This window comes from Ptiloglossa arizonensis, chromosome 2 (genome assembly GCF_051014685.1).
Source record: "Ptiloglossa arizonensis isolate GNS036 chromosome 2, iyPtiAriz1_principal, whole genome shotgun sequence".
In the NCBI taxonomy this organism is placed as follows: Eukaryota; Metazoa; Arthropoda; class Insecta; order Hymenoptera; family Colletidae; genus Ptiloglossa; species Ptiloglossa arizonensis.
The window spans coordinates 32601804-32623701 of NC_135049.1; the positions used below are offsets into that span (position 1 = coordinate 32601804).

At 47.2% G+C, this 21898-nt stretch overlaps 1 protein-coding gene across 7 annotated transcripts; it reads right to left on the minus strand.

Annotated features, from left to right (window-relative positions):
- Positions 1-526: 526 nt before the first annotated feature.
- Fmrfar (FMRFamide Receptor) lies at positions 527-21680 on the minus strand. 7 transcript variants are annotated; one of them, XM_076327789.1, is made up of 6 exons: positions 18792-21680; positions 6899-7693; positions 5363-5631; positions 5069-5258; positions 3008-3153; positions 527-2914 (listed from the first exon to the last, which is right to left on the minus strand). In XM_076327789.1, the coding sequence occupies exons 2-6, from the start codon at positions 7196-7198 to the stop codon at positions 2560-2562; spliced, it is 1260 nt and encodes a 419-aa protein (XP_076183904.1). In that variant the 5' UTR covers positions 7199-7693; positions 18792-21680; the 3' UTR covers positions 527-2559. The 7 variants fall into 7 exon arrangements, with proteins under 7 accessions (XP_076183904.1, XP_076183901.1, XP_076183899.1 ...); XM_076327786.1 differs by having other exon boundaries at positions 535-3153; positions 18792-20171; positions 21322-21680; XM_076327784.1 differs by having other exon boundaries at positions 535-3153; positions 18792-20171; positions 21204-21680.
- Between the last annotated feature and the right edge of the window lie 218 nt (positions 21681-21898).

The window sequence follows — 21898 nt, forward strand, 5'->3', positions numbered from 1 at the left end:
ACAAGCGACAAATTAAATAAGTTGTAAGCGTAATACACAACTTTGCGTTAACAGAGTATATGTATATTTTAGGTTGTATAATATTTGTAATTAATATAAAATGTAACGAAGTAATATAAACGAAAGTTTATTTTGTTAATAATCTTTCAAATGTCAGTCATCGCAGTTAACATAAACTAGTGTTTCTTCTTGAGAATTTTTTGAGAAATCGAGTCTGTTATGATAAATCTTATTTGTTTTCGAATGTATGTTTCTAATTTCAAATTTTGAGTAGACTTTTCGAAAAATATAATGGTAACGGTAACTTCTGAAAATACCAAAGAATTTTCAATTCTTCAAATTGAAGAATTACCATTAAAGAAATAGTACAATTAAAATTAATAATTGCACATAGCCTACAAGAAGTTGGCATTAACTTGAGAGAAGATACATTATGTTTTTTATAAAGTAAATAAATGTATAAAGTATTGTTTTTAGGAATTCTCAGGAATTGTGATTTAATTACCCGTTTCTTTAGAAATGAAAAATATAGAGAAATTAGGAACACCAACATAGACTGAACAAAATGGTACAATAATTCACAGATTTTATTTTTACGATGTGTTTTGTATTGACTATTTATATATATGTATATATACAAATGTCATTACAAAGATTGCCAATATAATTACATTTCAATAGAAATTTCATGACTAGAATATAATATATATTCGTATAGTTCATGTAATTTTTTTTTCATATATCTACGAGAGCGTTTCTTTTCCCTCTGTTTAATTCTAAATTTTGATATTCATGCGGAATGGAATTTCTTTCCATTCTATTATTTAAAAGATTTGCTTACGGTATAATTTAGTGTCTACCAAAAATTAGTGTGGAATATTTTAAATTTTGATATTTACAATTTATTTGATGTATGCGCGATATTTGAGACGTTTATTTTTTACTGTCAAGTATTGACGTGCTTCTTCGGTACATAGCGTGAAACGATAAATACTTAACAAATATTTGTTTATAAACAAGATGTCTACAATTTAACGAAAGTACCGAAGTTTACGCTTACGAGAAATAATACAAAAGAAATACTAGATAACAGATCTACTTAGTAAATGGCTTCAGGTACAAGTTTGTATTTATTTCTGAAATACCATGGTGTAAATCCAGAAGAACCAGAAGATTCAACGTATTTCCGTTTCTCATATTACAGATAAATAGCGTGGGTTCTTTCGAGTATAAAAATGTTATTTCGTATAGCATGAAACAGGTATGAAATGTAAATATTTCAAATGATGTGGAAAATACCAATGAAATGTACTGCGTATTTATTTCTCAGGACAAAACAGCGTGTTATTACAAAAAGAAATTGTTTTTCTTATCTGCACGGTACACCTTAATATTTCAGAATAATAAGTGTTACGATTAACAGAATTGTTTCGCGTGGCTTAATGACCCCGACCAGGCATACACATACGTAAATATTTCGAAAACATTTACCTCGACGGTTTTTTTATAATTTTTAAATGCGAAAACGAATTGTTATTCGCACTTACCCGATCATTGTAGGGAGCACTAAGAAGACTTAATAATACTGTATTCGCGTTTGTATTTTCGTTTGCAAACGAATTTCGGTGTCCTTAAAAGTCTAAAAATAACAGGAAATCTATGTTTTTTGGTCACTTCTCTTTTCCATAGTTTTTTTTTCTCTTTTTTTTTGTTTCCAAAAAGGAAATCGATGCCACGGATATAGCTATTCGTACATCGAGGGAAAGTTTGGTCGTCGGACACAATAACATATGAAAGTCGTATAGTTTGCAGATAGTATTTACAATTCGCTAAGAATACGATGTATTATAATATCAAGGACGCATTTTTACACGAAAATCATATTGTCCTACTTACATTAATTCCTTACTCGTATAAGGTAATCATTCGTCCTGTATCGTTTCATAGTATAACGATAAATTGTGAATAATTCAATTCGATTCTTTATCACAAATTTTAGATAACACCAAAAGTTCCACTTATTTTACGTTCTAATGAAATTTCATCATCTCCTTGCTAAATCACTATCACATTTTCAGCTTCGGAGAATGATGACCTTACACTCACAGAAAAACGTATATTTATTACGACACTGAAATGCCTCGTATATATTATATACACGATGAAACAGTGACAAGACGCATTTTAAAATGCATCGAGTTCTCGGAGTTTCGGCAATCGTTGAACGACACGATCATAGGTATTTAACTACGGTCGAAGGTTTCCTTTACGTAAATATTAGGAGACGGAGAGCGATTTCGAGAAATAGTAAACGAAGAAGTAAAAGTTTACGGATAGATAAAACACAAATATCGAGGCAAGTCGAACTTTGATTTTCGATCGTTCGTACACAGTTTTCAAGCTCGTTAATGAGAAACAGTGTCGAGAAAATTTGTTTTCCAAGGATAAATCAATTACGAACGATCGCGATCCTCGTATCTAAACGAGGATTTTTTTATTTTCCCTTTGTACGGTGCACGAAGGGTCGTGTGCTCGACTGGTCGTAATTACGTAGATTCGCTACAGGGCAGAGTCCGCGTCTCTTTTGCTCCATCCGTTCTGGGTGCTGGACGTTCTGGACATCTGGCTGGGACTTCTGACGGGACTTCTCGCGGGATAATAGACGCAAGGCCCCGGGCTACCGGGTCTTCCCGAGGTTTTCATGCTTTGCCGCGTGCTACCATTGGATACGTTATTGTTTCTACCGATGGTGTTCGACCTGTTCAGATGGTAATGCCTGATAGAGTTCCTGAGTTCTAAGTTGGTCATGTTGGTGACGATCGATTCGTCGTACGTCTGGAATTCTGGACTGTCCCTGCCGGGCCCGAACAGCCTCGAACTGCAGAACAGCTTTAGGAATATCCTCTTGAACTTTCTACCAAAGATCACATAGATGATAAAGTTAATGCTGCTGTTGATCGTCACGAGGAGATTGCCCGTCTGGACCAACCAGAGCGGCGGATCGTACAGGAAGGTCTCGTAGATGTTCGAGGCGAGCGGTAGGATGTTGCAAATCAGGAAAACGATCACCACGCAGAGTAACATCGTCGCCAAGCCGATCTCGCGTCTCTGGTGCCGGGACAGCTGCTGCAGGTCCCTGTTCGCCTTTCTGACCTGGAACATCGCGATACGTCGTTTAGAACGGTATCAACCCCGTAAGAACAACCTACCTGCTGAGAGTCTAACTTTGACGATATTTCTGCTCCGTTTCCCGTAAGGAGTTTCAACGGAATCGAGTATCTTACTCGTCGAGTAGGTCGAATGCTCGTAAGGGAGCATCGACCCAATTTTCCCGCGACATTTTAACGTTACCGATCGTCTTGGAAAAATAACTCGTCACAGTTCGGGAACGAATTACGAAAAGTTTGCGAGAGTAATGGATAGCTCTTGTTCGCGACAATTCAAATGAAACGTGGAAGGAAAAATTGAACGAAAAGAAGAACGAGTGGGTTACCGCGTGAAAATAATTAGTGGTTCCCAAGACGCGGTGAGAAGTGAAAAATAGGAATTGTTCCCGGGACAAGATCGTTATTTTCCTTACTTTCTCGACTCGGTCGCATGATCCACGTATTATTTTAGTGGTTGTAGTAAACACGACGAAAAAGTGTGCGCCAGGAGTGGTCCCAGGCGAGATGTATCTTTATTGCTGGCCGCTGGTACCGTCACTTTCGCGTTTTACCGCCACTCCATCTTTGAAACACTTACGCGGAATCTCCCAGGGACGTGCACCGAAAGGAACACGCGTTACGCGCAGGCGGGAGGCTCTTTTTTTTTTCCTTTCATTTTTTTCCACAGAATTCGTCAAATTTCTTCGTCTCGCCCAAAGTTATTTCCACGGTGGAACGCGATTCGCTCGGACCCAGAGGAAGGAACGAGAAATATCGGTTCTGTACCTTCGAGCAAGAAAAAGACGTAAACCGGAAATAGAAGCAAAGAATGTCCACGCGGCTTCGATATCGTTTTTCTTTTATAGTTTTCCGTTTGGTCTTTGACGTCGTAAATCGGGATAACGAAATACAGGGATTCTTGCGAATCGGAGTGTCTCGATTTTCGACCGTCGAAGGTCGTCGAGGACGTACGGAAGATGCAAAAATTTCGTCGCGAAACGATGCATCTTTGGGTCGCGATCGTTTCTACTTTTTTTGCACCCAATTCTCGACAGGCCGAGCGAAAGAGAAACGAATTTCGGCATAGACGTGCTCGTGACATTGGAAGAGTTTACACGCCTCTGAAACTATTTCTTCGATGGATCCATGGGCACGAAGCCGCGCAAAGATTTATTTGGCGGTGAGCCATTCGCGAAATTGGTGTTGCGTCGACGAAGCGACTCGCGTAAATTGCGCTATATACTTTAATCGTTGCAAAGGAAAAACAAAAAGAGAAAAAGAATACAAAGAAAAACATTGCTTCGACCGCGATAGGAACTATTTACATCGTTCGGGAACAAGTATAAATCTAACGAACCGTCGCGCGTTTTTCTTTCGCGGAAGAATAAAGACGAAAAAGACACCCGTTCCAAGACGTGTACGCTGCCGTCTCCGCGCTGGCAATTCCAGCTGTGAAACGTGAGCGAATTATCTATGCGTCCGTAAACCAGACCCCTCCCGTACGACGTCCGTACGAACGCTATTGCGGACAATGCGTTAGAAACTGTAACATTCGACGTAAATCATCACTTACCGACCAGTATCGTCGTTTGCAGTTGGTACAAGGACCCGTGCAATTCTCCAAGGAATTAACCTCGAGAGGATAATTTATGTCAGGTTGTTCGGAAAGTGATTTCGTTTACCAAAATGGAGAACACAGAATTTAATAAAAGGTTTATACGCTCTAAAAGAATCGTGTTTCGTTTTCACCGAAAAATACGATACGAGTTTCCGAACAATCCGATAGGATTGAATCGCGATTATTTACGCGATCCGTTCTCTTGGGAGAGCGACCCCCTTCGTTAAATATCGAAATGGTTTCTCCGCGAGAAAAAAAACATTGGGGGGAAAAAATGTGTCGGAAGATCCCGTGGTGTTCTTACCCTTAGATAGATGGCCGCGTTGAAGATCACCAGAGCCAGGAACGGGACTAAATAGCAAATGAAGAAGTACATCCAGTGGACGTAGAGGGTGACGTAGAGATCGTTGCTTCTGAGATCCGCCGGGTAGAGGCAGTGCACCGTGACGTTGTACTTCCAGTGGAGTTCCTCGTGAGTGTCGATCTCCCAAAATCTGTCCGGCAGCGCACGGGAAACGATGTCTTTTTTATAAATAAATTCCGGAGCGGGTTTAAGCGTAACGGCGTATAGGTGAAAGCGGTAGGCAGTGTGACTCACTTCGGTAAATTGTAAATAAGGGAGAACACCGCGATAATCAGTACTGCAAGCTGGGCTCTCCCGTATGTACAGAAGGATCTCGCTCTCAGGGGATGGCAGACCGCTATGTACCGTTCCAGCGTCACCGTCAGCGTCAGGTACACCGTCGCTATTTGCGCGATGCACGACAACGGGTACAGGAATCGGACGATCTTCGGATAGACGATGAACCTGTAGTCGAACAGCAGCCCGGTGTACGGGTAAATCGCGGGTAAGCCGTAAATCAATACCTGGAAACGCCACAAGTTTTTCACGCGTTTAATCGACGCTGGTCGACGAAACGAACAACGAGAATTCGTAGCACGGCGTGGACGCGCGGAAGGAAACTCGGGACGATGTCGATCGAAACGTATCCCCCGATTGAAAATCGCGATCGATCGTCGCGGCTCGACCGGCGTCGAAATCCCAGCTCCGAGTACGCCGAGGCTGGCCATTCTCCATCGGTGTGCCGGATACTCGATTCGAATACGCAAATCGCGTCGGAACCACCGCTAGGACGGATACTCGAGCCCCGGTGCTCGCGTTTCCGCATCGAACGCCACTTGGGGATCTTGATATTGACCTCGAGGAGTTCGTTCGGCGCGACGAGACTGCGGCACCGGTTTACGTAACGCGTCGCGCGCGGAACGGGATGATATTTTCCGCGAGTAAACAGCTACCTCCTCGAGATAACCGACCACTTCTATCGGGAACCTGACGTTTCGATCGGCGTTTCATCGTTCGCCTCGATGATTCGAGGACTCGTCGTTTCCGAACAGAGAAACGTGATTGCTCGGAGACGCGTTTCGTTCTGTACGTTAACGACGTTTGAATCACGGTCGTGCGCAGAGTCGAGCAACGACTCAATTCGGGCCTGTTTCGCTACCAGTTGGAAGCACCTCGAGCTTTCACGTTCGACCGCAAGAATAAATTATCCGGGAGGAGGGAGCTCGTCGAGCCACCCGAGGGACCGGTCGTCGGTTGTAAATTCGCGAGAGAATGTACAAGTTGCCGAGCCGAAGCGATAACGAAACGATTTTTTTCTATCTTTCATTTGCCGTTTTACGCTACCGCGATTTAAGACGCCGCAGCGACCAACCCTTTTAAGATACTCTTCCGGGCGGAGAAGTAACGTCCGGTAGTGCTCGCGTAAATTTTTAGAAGCTACCAACTCCCCGGTCTAGCAGCATCTGCGACGAGCTTCTTTCCAAGCGCAATTAAGGAGCTTATTTCGAGAAACGTCTTAAATACCTAATAAACCCGAAGTCGAGAAAATCACGAGAATCCCTCGAAACGTTTATTTCGATCAATTTATTAACGTATCGTTCTCGCGAACCACTCTTCGTTTTCGGTAGAGAAACCTTCGATATTACGAACGGACGAGTTTTGAAAAAAGTGCGGATTCAAGGCGGTTCGGAAATAAGCTCTTTAATTAGCAAACACGGAAAGCTCGTTTTGCGCGTTCAATGACGGCTCTCGAGACGCGGCCCCCTCGAAACTAAGAGCCAACGAACTTACCGAAATAACGATTAACATCGTGTCGCATCTGGCCAGGCCAATCAGGAGGTAATTGATCGACGATTTCATTTGCGGCCTCGAGAGAATGATCATCGAGATCGCGTTTCCGAATATACCGAAAATACCGATCACGTTCACCAGCACACCGCAAATGATGAAAGCAAAGAGATCGTTCGAATTGATTTCCTGTCCACATTCGAGCGGTTCTCCGCCCACGCTCTCGTTGGCCGGCAAAGTTTTTGACAATTGACCAGCATCGTAGTAACTGGTTCCGTTGATGGTTTCGTAGATCGTTTCCATCGTTTCGGGCTGGCTTCGTTTCGTTTCTTCGCCTGCTTCTTCATCGACCTCCTCCGTCGTCCCGTTTCAATCTCACGTCACCATTTTTCGATGATCTCGGTTCGGTCGTGTACATCCGATCGCGAATCTTTTTCACCGAAGGGACGAACTTCTTTAAGCAGCCTTGATCCTAACCTTCGTCGCTTTGCTCTTTGGTTTCATTCGCGCGTTTCAAGATTCTCGATTCGACTCTCACTACCTTTTAACTTTGTGAAAGCCGAGGACGAACAGTTTCGGTACCATGACGAACACTTTAACCTATCGATGTTTCGAACCGCTATCTCGTTTTCCGCGTCTTCGGTTTTCCGTCAAGCGGCACCGAGTTAATCTCAATTTGCCCGATCCCGATGAAACTGTCGTATGCTCTTCCGCGTATGTACATCTGCAGCGTCCGATCTCGAAATAATCGACGTCTCGCTCTCTCCCTCGGAATCTTCCGTGAAGTTTACCAGGAATCTACAATCAGAAAGGATCGAATATTTTCACCACGGTCCGAGAAACGTTTCAAGATCAATCGCTCGATAATCGAAGATTTTCGATCTTAGAAAACGACGGTCAGCGAGACTGTTTCGTCTCCGCGATGTATTCGCAGAGGGCGCTCGTAGTGCTCATTGTTGACTATACCGTCGCGGTATCGAGAAGTTTGTCGATCTTTCCGATACGTAACAACGTCCGTACCGTAAGATGTAAACATTTAACCTCTACTTTCCTTTTGTAAACAGTGGACTCGAGCGGCGAAGCTATACGTAAACAATGACGGTTATCGATCAGTGACTTATCATCTCTTGTACGGCGCGTTGTCGTTATAATTTCGAGAATCGAAGGCGCGAAACAAAGTGGACGTATCGTTAGAACGCGCAAGTGTAGTGTCGCGAGTGAACCCGAAACCGTGATTTACGGCGACAGCTGGAAACCTTGCCGTTTACCATTGCTCGGCCTTCGCGAAGACCGGATCGAGAATCCGGAATATACATACGTAAGTCAAAGATTTTACGAACGTTTGTCTGAAACTCGACAGTGAAGCACGAGTATCTCGAAATATATCATAATTTGTTCGCGAATAAAGGTATCCGCGTCGCGCTACAATTTATACGTTTCTCTGTCGCGTTTATGTACGGAGTTAATTGCCGGAAATATTCTCGCGAACTTAAAACACCGAAACAACGCGGAAAGCTGATGGTGGGTGTTAAATTCGATCGGACGATCGCTTCCGTGCCATTTGCACGCCCTTTCGAGCGTTGATTGGCACGTTTCGAGCTGTCGTTAATTTGTCCTTTCCTAATTTCCGCGTCGCCGATTTTGTACAGGAGCGCGCGTGGTTTCCCTCTGTGATTCTATATCGATTTAACGCATCGGTGTACCGTTGTTTCCGATAGGACCTGTCACGTGTCGTTTAAATTCGAACCGAATCCGGTCGGGATACATTTTCGGAACAGCTTGCGTGGCTATTTCGCGACAATGAATATTATATTCGACGAAAAAACACGAGTGATTAAGCGTCCGTCGTTCGCGGAGGCGGGAAGCAAACGAACGTTCCGGCTTCGGTTTCGAAAAAGGAAGGAAAATCGGGAAAGTTTTGCCCTCTAGGAAATTGAAGTTTGTTTTTATTTTTCTCGCAAGTGTGCGGCAACGCGCGAAACTTTCATTGCCAACGTTTACGTTCCTAATTAAACTTTCGCGGCGCCAGGTGTCGCCGGTTAAGTTTCGTTGCAGTGAACTTCCTGTTTCCTGTCTCCGATAAATTGTCTCGAGTGGTAAATCGTTTAAATGTTTGCACCTATATGATTCCAGTCGGTTTACACGTTAGTTCGCGTCGCTCGAAACGAACTCGAAAACTAATTTGTCCCCCCGATGCGTCCATTCTTGTTAACGAAACGTCGACGCGCCAGCTTATTATTAACCTCTTTGGGGACGAATTACTTTGTTTCGAAATAAACAAATGTTCACCCCGATATCGATCCGTGACATTTATCGATCCTCGGACAACGTTGCTACGTTGCGTCATTGTAGAAATTTAATAACGAACGTTTATTCGTAATTTTATCGGTTACTTCCATATTGCGATGTTCCGATTTCGTCGATAATCGAATCGATATTTGGAACATCAACGAGGTAAAATCGAGCCGATGATACTGTGCTTTAATCACCGTGCTCTGTACCGTACGGTTTTAGATTACGAATCTGCTTCTGATTTCGAACGAAACGCGTAATACTCGACCCTGAGGACGACAAAAGTGGAAAAGTGCGGGCAAGGGCGAAAAGTTTTACACAGCGTTTTACTTTTACGCGTTGATTTATGGGGCTCGACGTCAGCTCGAATTGCGACCGGCGGTATGCAATTTTCCCGCTACGCGTTCTGATACCGTTCCTCGGACCCGACTCCCGTCCATTCGAGGCAAATTAACGCAGAAATATATTTCAACGATAATCGCAGCCCTCCCGTGGCCCTCTTCGTTCCCCGTTCGCGCGGTCTTAGCCGTGAAATCTCCACAGACGCGTACGCGAATCGTTTCTCAGAATACTTTGATTCGTAATAGATTAAGTAACCGTTGGTCGTTATTGTTGCAAAACGCAGCGTTTACGTGCCGGGGAGGATTCGCGCGCATAACGCGGAAATCATCTTCTATAAATATTCGTCGGACGTGGTCCCGCGTTCGAATCCGCCAAAATAATCGTCGGAAACGGGAACATTTATTATCGAGCACAATGGTTTTATTTTCCAAAGAACGGGCAGAGCGAATCGGGTTCCACCATCGTGAAATCATGGTCGCGCGTAGATCTCTCAATGGCCGTGAACACGGAACGGCGAGTACGTCACTGTGACGATGATTAAGGCTAACGACTGCACACGATGTTGCTTAAATTAGCAATTTAACGAAAACGAGTCATTGGATCGGCGACTCGTGGCGTACAACCGAATCGGTCGGTGGTTCCATTGCTCGACTCGTCGTTCCTCGGTTCTAACGCAGGTTTCAACGAAACGACCCTATTTCGTGCACAATTTACCACCCGGGGAGTGTCCATAATCGTTAATTCGATCCGATCGTAATCGCGTCGTTAGTTACCTTCGAAAGAAAGACGGTAACACTCTGTTAATATAGAGGGAGGGTCGGGCAATTATATCGGCTCGTATCTAAATTCTAGCCGAGAATAAAAGAAAGCGTTAATTGTATTTAACAACGAGCAATTCTTCGCGGCATTGCCTTTTTCACGAGCGCGACGATGCGTGCCTGGAAAATCCGATTTTGCTGTTCTCCCGAATGGAATTTTTGGCATATTTTTTTTCTACACGCGATACGGTTTCTCGCGTTATTTCGCGTACAAAACGTACGCGGTAAGAGGCGGCCGAAAACGAATACTTTGGGAAACGATTCGAAGGAAAATTGGTAACGGTGGCCGCCAAGTGTTTACAAACATGAAAATAATGCGTAGGGTTCGCAGAGTCGGCGCGGCGACGTTGATGCAACAACGAGATCGATAATTTCAGTCGGGACGGCCTACCGAGTCCGTTATCGCGATTAATGAACGAGTTATAATCACTGGAAGACGGCTAATAAAGTCGTTGAGACAACGCCGACCTCGAATTATCATTAACTCTTTAAGAGCCAACGTAAAACGTCTTCCCCTGTTTCGTTAGGTTGCGTTAATTTAATACTTCGGTCGTACAAACGTGGCTAAAATTCTATGGAAAATTATTTCTCGACCGTGAAATGCATATTCGAAATCTGTGCCCGACAAACGTAACATTACGGGCCTTAAGAGCTCAACGAGATTATCTTTCCGGCAGTTCGTCCGCTGTACGTATTTGCTCAGAAGCGTGGAAGGATTTCGATGGTTTTTTCTTTTCGTTTGCGACAATTTAATATATATAATAATATATATATATATCGAGATAACTGTTCGTCGATGTTTCCCGACGACGACCACGTTGCTTCTCCGCTTCCACCTTATTAATTTCTGACTCCGTATACCCGTCAAAGTTTAATTAACCGGGCCTCCCGTAAAGCGCTATTCGTTGGAACGATCGCGACATTAATTTCAAGTTTTCCTCGTTGGGACTCTTTGGTAGATAAATTTCTTTCCCCTCGTAGCATCCGTGGTACGTAATGGCAGCTGCCGCGGGGATAATTCATTGCTCGGTGGCGACGGTTGCGCAAGATCGATAGTATTTATATCGTTGCGCGAAGTATCCGCGTAAATAATAATTAGCGTCCACGATGCGGCGTACGGTAAAGTGGAACGTCCGATAAATAGGATCGCGTTATCGTCCCGGTCCGTGAATTCGTAGCTGGGTCTCGCGTTCCGTTTTTCGCGGTCGCGGCGATAAACGTGCAGGTACACGCTTCGATGAGTTTTCGTATCGCGCGAGCTCGTCGGCTTCACTCGCAGAGTCGGTTCGCCACGAGTATCCGAAACGATTAACGTCGTCCTTTGAAACATTAATACCGTCCCGAAAATCCGTGACGGTGGTCGGACGGTTCCGGCGTTCCGGTTCCCGCGCGAACGGTCAAACGTACTCGGAGAACCTCTCGCGAAAGGTGTACCGCGGTAATCGTGGTAAACGTCCGCGGATACGGAACAAAGCAGGTTGTAACGCAAGCTCGGAGCATCCGAGTGCAATATCTTTCATCTTGCCCGGTAATAATAAACTTTGCGCGACAAAAGCGGAGCGCCGTTAGATCGACTTTGGTAAATCGGTCGCATTGTGTCGAGGCTGCCGGTCTCGTTGGTCCCGCAAAGTGGAGCAGCCAGGAAATGAGACGGTATTACTGTCACTTATAAGTAATAACCTCCAAGTGTGAACAACATCTGGTGTGTCTTCTCTTTTGCGCAGCTATTAGGAACTTGAGAATCGTGTCACCGATTTCGCATACAGAAACTAGCCCCGCACGAGTCACCGACGACCGTAACTTTTCCTACGCGAAAATGAACGATTCGTTCGCCGAAGAAAACTCTCCAAACTTTCGAGCATCGCTTTGTCCACCGTTCTCTTCGGATCTTTTATTCGTTTACCGGGATCGAGAGTGCTCCGTTCTCGTTACTTCGCTCTGATCTCTCGTCCGTAACGAGTTTTACGATTCCAAGGATCCGAGAGCGGTTGGAAAATAGGCGTCTATCGTCAATTTTTCCCGGTAGGCGATCTCGTTTGTACGCGGACCCTTGCATCGTTGTTCCGGTGTGAACGCGATGCGTGCAAAGTTTGGCAAAATTTCGCGAACGAAAGGTCTCGAAAAAAGAAAAGAAAAGGAAACGTCGCGGTAGATCGGTGCGATGTGTCTCGGTGCGAGTCCCTGATCCAGATTCCCACCGAACGGTTACCGTCGATTGAATCTATCCTGGGTCGCGAACGATGTATTCTATTTCCCGAACGATCGACTCCGCGAACGCTGCGGGTGCCCGACGATCGATTACGAGAAACCCACCGAGCGTCTCGTTTCGTCTAGGTTTTCACGACAGTTTTGCCGCACGACTGGTAAAGCGGACGGCACGAAACGAGGCTTCGCGTCATTGTCAAAAATACAATTACATTTGTTGTAACCGCCAAACGCGAGGTAGACAGCTGCTACCGCGTCGTTCGACTTCATTACCCCCGGGAAGTGGAGTAACCGTGCCACGACGAGATCAGAATGCGATAAGTGGTAACAGCCGTTTAAGATCAGACGGCACGTCTCCCCGATCCGCGTTTAGGTTTCCTTATCGGTACCAAGGCGAACAAATGTCCCTCACCCCGTTGCCCCCGTCTCTCCTCGGATACCGTTTCGAGAGCAGCGAGTCAATGGAATTTTTACGCGCGGATAAAAGGAACGTCCTCCCGTTTCGTGTCGTTCGCTCGTCGAATATCCGATCCGTTCGGTGGTTTTCCTTATTCTCGAAGGAAGTTAATCGCGATTCGCGCGTTGTTACACCGCGACGCGAGCGACCAGTCATCGATTCCCGGTTTCGTTTCGTTTACCGCGACAACGAGAGATCCGTGGCGCGATCGCGCGCACGCGAAAATGGCACGATGGCACGTGGATTATTTTCGGTGCATCGCGATGCATCGTCGCCGCCGTATTCTACGAAGATCTCGGCTCGCCGCACTTACGCACGACCCATTTTGGAAATAGATGCCGAGATTTTCTCGAAAGAGGCTATTTCGTCCCCTTAACGGACACGGTGTCTCGTCTCGGATGGAAGCTTATCTCGAGCGTGGTTCGTTGTTCGCGCGTACTCGGTTCGTTCGCGGACGATGCCCGCTCGAGATCGCCGAACGAGTCATCGTCTCGCGAACATCGATCGCGTACGTCGATCGTTTACGAGCGAAACGGAATCTCGTGATATCGCTACGGGGATATCGGGGCTCCGTTCGTTCGAACGACCGTCCGTGGATCTAATTCGCCGAAAGCTGCGTCGGGAATCGAGTCGTTGCGAGGCCTCTGTCCAAATTTCACAATCGTCCAAGGCTACGCGATCGTTCTCGTAGTTCGCGGGACACGGTACCGCGTGGACGCTCTGTTTCGCGTTAAAATTAGACAAGGAGTTCCTATAGTTGACTCAGAAGTTGAAACGAGAAGGGGCAAAGCTCGAAGCCCGAAGCTACACGTATTTTTAGAGGGTTGGCAGTAACGAAAGCAACAGCTGACCATTTTACCGAGCCGACGATAGGCTCTCCGTGCGTTCGAGATGTCGCTCGTGCGTTCACCGCGACGCGAACCGAATCCGATCGTGATTTCTTTCGAAAGCAAACTCGACGGTAGATGAAAGCTTTTCACGCGCGACGGACCAACGGGAAAACATCGAAATTCGTGCGTTGGAAACGAATAGCGTTGTGACCGGCCGGTACGGTTTTTCAGTCACGCTACGTGGAAATTGTTTTCTCCGTAAATATACCTCTCGAAAAGTAAAACGCGTATCCAACGAGCGGTTCGACTAGTTCACCGTGCACGTTCGATTGTTTCTAGTGGCGATCGTCCCTGTACATATACGTGGAAGTAGGGAACACTTTGGTCTCGCCGCGTCGCGTCGAAATTTCATCGTTCGTGATTCACCGTGGACGATCCCTACCGGGCGCTGCCATCTTTCGTAATACGAGTAACGAGAATTTACGACGAGGTCGTTCAACGATTTCTCGACAGGTTCGCGCGAAATAGCCAAAGAGGGCACTTTTTTCTCATCGTGGCTCGCTCTCTCGAAACGAGCGAGCTCCGAGACACATCAGTCGCAAGGAGAGAGAACGTTGTTCGAGTTGCCCGGCCGTAAAGACGCGGATTTAAGCGATCTTGGTGGCGCTCGCGTTATCCCGATCGTTACGTCGAGCCTCGACGCGCAAAGCCGGGATTTCGGGGGAGACTGTTTCGCGACAAAAAATCATTTGAAACGGTCGGTGGGGAGAGCTCGAATCGGAGGTACTTATTTACCGGGATAATCTAGGCCTTTATCGTCTATCCGTGGATTTCCCCTTGTCTTCTCTTCTCGAGTCCGTTCGCGATCAGATACGCGCGCGGCGGAGACGCGTATCGCGAGACAGAACACGCGAACGAACGCGTCTCGTTTCTACGTCAGTTTTTTTTTTTCTTTTTCATTTATCTCGAAACTCCGTAAGCACCATTGTGCGCTCTTTGCGCTTTCACCGGACGGATCGATGCGAAACATCGAACGTCCCTTTCAGACGGTTTTTTCATTGTGTAAATTTCCGATGGAAATTGACTTTTTCTCGGTTGTTCTTATTATGCCGGTCGAGATTTTATTTGCATAGAAATCGAAGGGATAGCGATCCAAGCGGGTTTTTCAGCGAACAGCGACGATGTTTTTCGGTGACCTATCCCAGCGGATACACGAATACATTACCACGAGTCCCTGTCACGATTCGCTCCTTATCGACCTTTCGCTCAATTTTTTCTACCACTCTCGCGTGCCACGCAGTTGATTTTAATTGCACGATCCCGTGGAGGAGATTAGCGATCGAATTGGAAGAAGTACGCGAACTTCTGCGCAGAAGCGACGCGAACCTTTCGAAATTCGTAACGCGATTCCCGATGAAATCTTAAAAAATCCCTCGACGCCCATTCGAAGCATCGACACGCTCCATTAATCAAACAACCCTGTTCGGATGCTCGCGATTCATCCTAGTTGAAAATATTGAAAAGATAATTAAGCTATTAATCATTGTCGGATCTATTTTTCATCCGAGCTCCGGCGAGTTTCGAGCACAATGGATTTTCGTGTTCGTTTTCACTTTCGTTTTCGTTTTCGTTCTCGCTTCGCTTCTTCTTTATTTTCGTCGCGGCAATTTCTGGAAAAATTCCCGCGACACGGCCTCTTCCCGTCGAAGAGACGCGTTTAATTTATTTTTAAACGGAAACAAATAATACAACGTTACGTTCTTTTCCGAGAGAACGAAAAATTCTTTCGTTCGGTCGCGCGTTTTCGCGGTGACCCTTGAACAATCGATGCGAATATTTCTCAATCCGGACACAATACGCGAAAATGTAATAAGATAAAATTTGTACTCGCGTAACGATTCGCGGCGCGTGTGCACGGCACTAGAAAACAGAATGGACGCGATGGAAAACGCTCGTCGAAAGTTTACCGTGGAAACGTTTTTCCGAGCGTGTAGTCCTTTGCGATTAAATGTTGGCGAGACGGTCACACGGTAAAATTACACAGGATAAATGTACCGCCCGTGGAAATACATCGAGACCGCGGCGCGCGATCAAAGGGCGACGGATCCGCTCGATATTCACGCGCGATACGAACATTTAACGACCTGTTCCTAATACACGGAGTAATTAATGAACTTCTTGCCGTAGGCGCGAACAAACGGTTGTGCTTTTTCAGCCGCCACGATGTATCATCGTTGCGGATTAAATCGAACCGTTAAACGAATCCAGTGTCGCGTTACGGTCGATCGTTTCGATCGAGGAATCGTTCGATCCGGGGGGGTGTGTGTAATTAGCAATTACACGAGTTCGATTTTCTCTAGCCTCCGCGAAAGTGGGTTCCAGCGAGAGGCACTCGATGGCATTAATATCGTCGTGAGAATTACAGTTCCTACTTTCCCGTTAATTACACTCGTATATATGCAGAGTTCTTGGACGGTCGTCGAGCAAGAATATCCAACTTTGCGAACACTAGCCCTACACACGGTGATAAAAGAATTACGGAACTCGCTAGGTGTCCAACGGTAATTGAACTACGACGAGATTTTGTACGCGGTATGCATAGAATAACAAATCGTGTATAAGGGAGAGGAACATCGTCGCTGGTGACACGGAGAGGGTTAACGCGCGCGGTTGGACGAAAATTGCCGGGAAACGCGATCCGTGGCGAGGAAACGCTCGAAATCTCGATGCATATTGTCCACGATGACGTGGATCGTTCTCGAGGATCGTTTATCGCGAGTGCAGCATCCGATCTTTGCGGATTGTCGCTTCGCGCGATGAGCGAAAATTCGAGAGAGAATCGGTTCGCTTTTTTTTCGGTTTCGATAGATCTCGATCGATCGAAAACGCGAGTACGAACGAATCGAGGAATAAAGCGAGGCTCGCCGCTGGCGGTGATTCGAACTGGTTGTCTTAATTCGTCGCCGTTCGATATAAATCAGCGCTATTCGAAGCGAAGCGATTTTCCGTGCCGTTGAACGCAAAGGGCGGCTCCGCCATCGTCGAACCTTGATTGCATCTGTGGCTCGCGGAACGGATTCTACGCTCATTGAAATCACACCGATTCACCGATACGCGTCTTTGTATTCGCGGCCGTAGTTATCGTTTCGTTCGCCAAACGTTTCTCCAGCCCTCGATCGTTAATTAATTCGTCAGCGATCGAGTCAATTGGCAGGATCGCGCGGTACATTTCGGTGTCGCGTTCTCGATCGAGTTACATTTCGCCTCAGCGGGTGCAATTTGTTCATTCGTCGAAGCTCTCTTACACCATGGTAGGGGTTACCGCGCCGGTACTTCCGGAAATCCATCTGCGCGACATTGGAGAACGAGGCTCGCCATTTTCCTCGCCCTCGAAAGAAACGGTAGAGTCGGGGAGGACACCGAAGAAATAATTAAAATCCTTTTCGGTTGAAAGTTATGCATACTAACGAGATTTCGACGCCTCGGGACTAGACTTTGTAAATTAGTTGTCATCGTCGAAGCACGAGTCCCTCGATGGATCGAAGCGTCGGATGGGCGTGTTCCGTTCGTGTGTCAACGGTCGTTACTCGTACGCGTTAAATATCACGAGAAAAACCGATCGGGGCTGGTATCTCGATCGTAAATCGAGAATCTACCGAACGTTATGGCTACGTAAACCGCGACTTCGGATCCCCTTTATTGCATTTCACTTTTTGTACGCGCCGCATTATTGAAACGACCCTCCCCGTTCGACGGGGAACCATTACCACCGCCGAAATATATTTCGAATCGGATAAAAAGTTCCCTTCGAGCCGAGCCCGTGGCCATTTCGCGCAAAGTGCACGAAACGATTGTCTCGCGAGAACTTGTACGGCGAGTCCAATACGATATTCGCTGTTACATTCAATTCTAGCCTTTTATGTCCAGCTTCTGTAAAATTCAATACTATTTGCGTGAAAGGATCGCAGGGTTTGGAAATATTATGGAACGGAATCCAGATCGATCGTACGGGATAAATGGTTTCCGGTAGGCACTGGTTACGGTACGAGTATCGTTCGATAGTTTGATACGCACGGATCGCGAGAGACGTTGTTACTTCGATGTCGGTAACCAACGTTGAGCAACGAGTATCGTTTCCATCGTTAAACCATCGGAGGATCTCGTATGCACCGACACGCGTGTCGAACGAGCAACGTTCCCGAGATTTCGGTGCTCCGATAATTCAGTCGTGTAATGTTTCACCCGTTTCGCGAAATAGTGGCTCGCGCGGCCGATCTCGCAAACCCGTTTCGAATTTACGGTTTCGAAGTTTCGCAAATTCTGCGGAATTAATGAAACTCGATGGTTGTTTTACGACGGATTATCGGTGGGTACACGGCCGAATGCGTTACGATATCCACCGGCACGTTTCGCATAATCGGGGAGAGATGCACGCTGTCCGTTAGTTTTATCAATCGTGTCGCAAATTTGCAATTTCGCGTACATTATCGCCCAGGGAAATTAAGTTTCGAACATTGTTCGTTCGTTCGTTCGTTCGTTCGTTCGTTGGTTCGTTCGTCGCGATGAAGTTTTACTCGTTGGTTCGTCCCGGAATTAGGCGCCCGGATTAGTCGCGGTTGACTAGGGCGTGTGTTATTAACGGTCCGCGCAAAGGCTGATTAACGAGTATAGCGCGAACCACCATCGGCGCTAATATTAATTAAAATAATTTGGACCCGCGTATAACCGCTAGTTATGTTTTCTGCGTTACACGGAATGGACGCGTTTGAACGATGACGTCAACGGGGAGGTATGGGTAGGTATGGGGGTGGGGGGCACACGTCGATGCGCATAATCGGCAACGATACTCGAGAATCTCGTATTTGTCGCGCGTTTCTTGTCCGATGCGATTAAAACGGGCACATTGAAAGTAAAATAAAGGAACAAGGGTACTGTTTCGTTTACCTGCTCACCTGTGCGTTTCGCGACGCGTCAGCCCGCATTTCCAGCAGCGTGTATCTGCATATCGGGAAACCATGACATAATTACTCGCGGTGACTAACGATCACCGTTGAACGCGATCGAGTCGCGCGAACCGATCTCGCTGGCCGAAGAAACACCGAAACTCGTCTCTGCTCGTTCCTCGTGAATTTTCCTCGGGCAGCTCACCGGGACTGGATGTTCTTCGTTTCGTCAAGTTCGAGAAAGCTTTCGTCGCGATTGCGCTCTTTCTGGCATCGGATATTTCATCGTTTACGGTGGAACGGGTACCTCGCGATCTTCAAGGATCGCGTAACGGCGACTCGAGTCGCGAGACAATTCCTTCGAGAAAGACGATCGGTCCAAGTTTCGACGCGTCCTTCCGAAACAAAGCCTTTTACGCTTCGGACTTCCCGCTACGGGAACTTCTTCCTGGTATTCTCGAGCAATACCGAAAATGGCCGCCACGTACCGCTTCGATTACGCGATAAACGAGCGTTTCTCGTCGAGTCCGTTGCGGTGGATGTCGCCAAACCTCGAGTACCGATTTCGGTAAACTTCACGGTGGAGAAGTTGGATTCCTTCCAGCGTCTGTCCGTTCCAAGGTCGTCGTAACGATTACCATCGTCGACGAATCCTTGTCGCTCGAATCAGATCGCAGAGAGCACAAACACGAGTTTCCAGCGTCGATCGTGGTACCGTTCTTCGAACGAAGTAGCCGTTGGGATTTCTCCGGACGTATCGTTCCTCGCGGGATGTTCGTTCCCGTGGACGATCGCGAGTTTCCTCGCGGTTGAAATTTCTCGCGAAAGGATTCCCACGGCGGTCGAGCGACGCGAGAGATTCTGGATCGCTCGTAGCTAAAGTCGATCGCGTTTCTTTGCACCGGGGAAATTCTTCGCTCGCGACGCGTGCGTCGGTCGCTCACGCGAGAAAAACTGGGTATCGGGAACCGATGAATCGTCTTTTCCGTTCTCCGGTCCGTTTTCCTGCACGTCGATGAATGGGCCGCGAGATCGAATCGCTTTTCGGTGCGCTCTCGATGTCGGTTCCGGTCGAGACGACACGGGATCGGTTCTCGCTCGCGAAGCGTCCGGACAATCGAAGCTTTTCCGCTGGTTCCGGGTGCAATCGACCGTTAAATTCCAGTCTCAGCCGCTTCTTCTCGATTTCTATCCCCGCTGCGAACAGTTTTCCTCGGAAGTCTCCTCGCGAATTCTTTCGTCGGTGTTCTTCCGCGCGGTTTAATCGACCGCTCGGAAGTCGTTCCAGCGTGGCTCTCCTCGTCCGATATTTCAGCGCTGGTTTCACGCACGATAAACGCTATTTACCGGAACGCGTACGATCGTCTGTCGGAGGTTTATTCTCGTTTTCTGCGAAGTCAGAAACGCAAGGTTAAAACCGATCGTGAAACGTTTCTCTCGTTCGGACCGTGCAGAATTATCGACGAATCGACAAGGAACGAAAGGCGGTATCGAAAAGTGTTCGATCTTACGAGGTGACGGCGATTTAAATTTGAACGCGACTTCGTTTCACGAGCGACGCTAATTCCGCGACGCACAAAGCCGTGCAATTTAAATTTGATTTTCCGCTTCGCCGAGACAAAGTTCCCCCGAATCGCCGTTTCCGTTAATTGGCTGCTCCTTGTCGAACGATCAACGAAAACAACGGTGAATGGTCCCGTCGATGCGCGTCTCTCGCGATCGTTCGAGACTTTGCGTCTGGCTCGCGGCGGAAACGCGGGACGTTACGTTTGAAGAGAACTCGGCCGCTTCGCCGGCAAGAGAAAGGTATTTTCCTTCGTGTTAATTGGAGACCAGTCTCGACGAAAACCGGAACGCGAAAACCGTCGAGAGAAGGAATTCTAACGTACCGATTCGCGGTGGAACCTGGTCGAGTGGAACGAGATCGAAGAACGTCGACGCTAGCAATTAATTTCTATTGTGAGAGAATTTCTGGCCGCGCGGACTCGCGGATCGAGGAACCATTCATAGAGAGAGAGAGAGAGAGATATAGATAGATAGGTAGAGATAAAGAGAGAGAGAAGAAAGAGCGAGATAAGAATCGGACGAGTTCTCCGTAACGTCGTTTTAGGTCAACAGTTCGTTAAGAGATTTGGACTTTGATGCTTCGGCTAATCCGTACCGTAGGATCTTCGACGAGTACATCGAGAAGCGCGCCGCGAACTGGGATTAAGGTAATTTATGAAAATTGAACGGGCCGAATTAAATCGCAAACTTTTCGTCGGAGTTGGCGGTCGGGGCGAGGCGAATCGTTTCGAGCGTATTCGGTGGATTTTGAACGCTTCGGTGTACTCGCGACGACGATTACGGAGAAGAGCGAACGATTTTGCGTATAGTTTCGGAGAGCTCACTGGGAGGAATTCTTTCGAACGCGCGTCGTACTTTCAACAGTCGGCGATCGTCGAAGAAACGTTGCAACAACTTGGAAACTTTCGGCGATGGAGGATGGTCGTTCCCGATGGTCGTTTCTCGTCCCAACGCGATCCTCGATCGTGCTTACGTCTCGCGTCGGAGTTTTATCCGTGCGTGCGCGTCGTTCTTGTCTGTTTCTTGGCAGCTGGAACCGGTCCTCGAAAATTGCGTCGGTATCACTTGGCGAGGAACGATCGTTCGGTGTGTTGTCAACCCGTGCGTCGCGATACCGTTTGTTTTTCCGTTTCCTTGGCTCGCGCGTCGCGAATTCGCTCGTACCCGATTCCTCCGTACGGTGCACCTCCAATCGCGTGGTAAAAACGTCTAACCGCGGACGAATGTTCTCCACACGCGTCTCAGGTAACGGTTACGCATCCCGCGGACGATCTATCTGGATTGTTTCCCCCTCGAAAAGCGTAAAGTCGACGCGCGTCCTCGGAGCGCTTGCAGCGCACTGACTGCTACAAAGAAGAGAATCATCCGAGTACAAGAGCGTTCGTGGAGGAGCGCCGTGTGACCCTGGCAGTGGATGCCGCCTGCGCGGTTCGTGCTCTCTCGCTCTCACCCCCTCTCTCTCTCGATCCCTTCTCGAATTGTACGTCACAGTGTCTTTTTCGATACCTGTAGCCTCGTCGACGTTTCGAATTTACACTCTTACGATCATT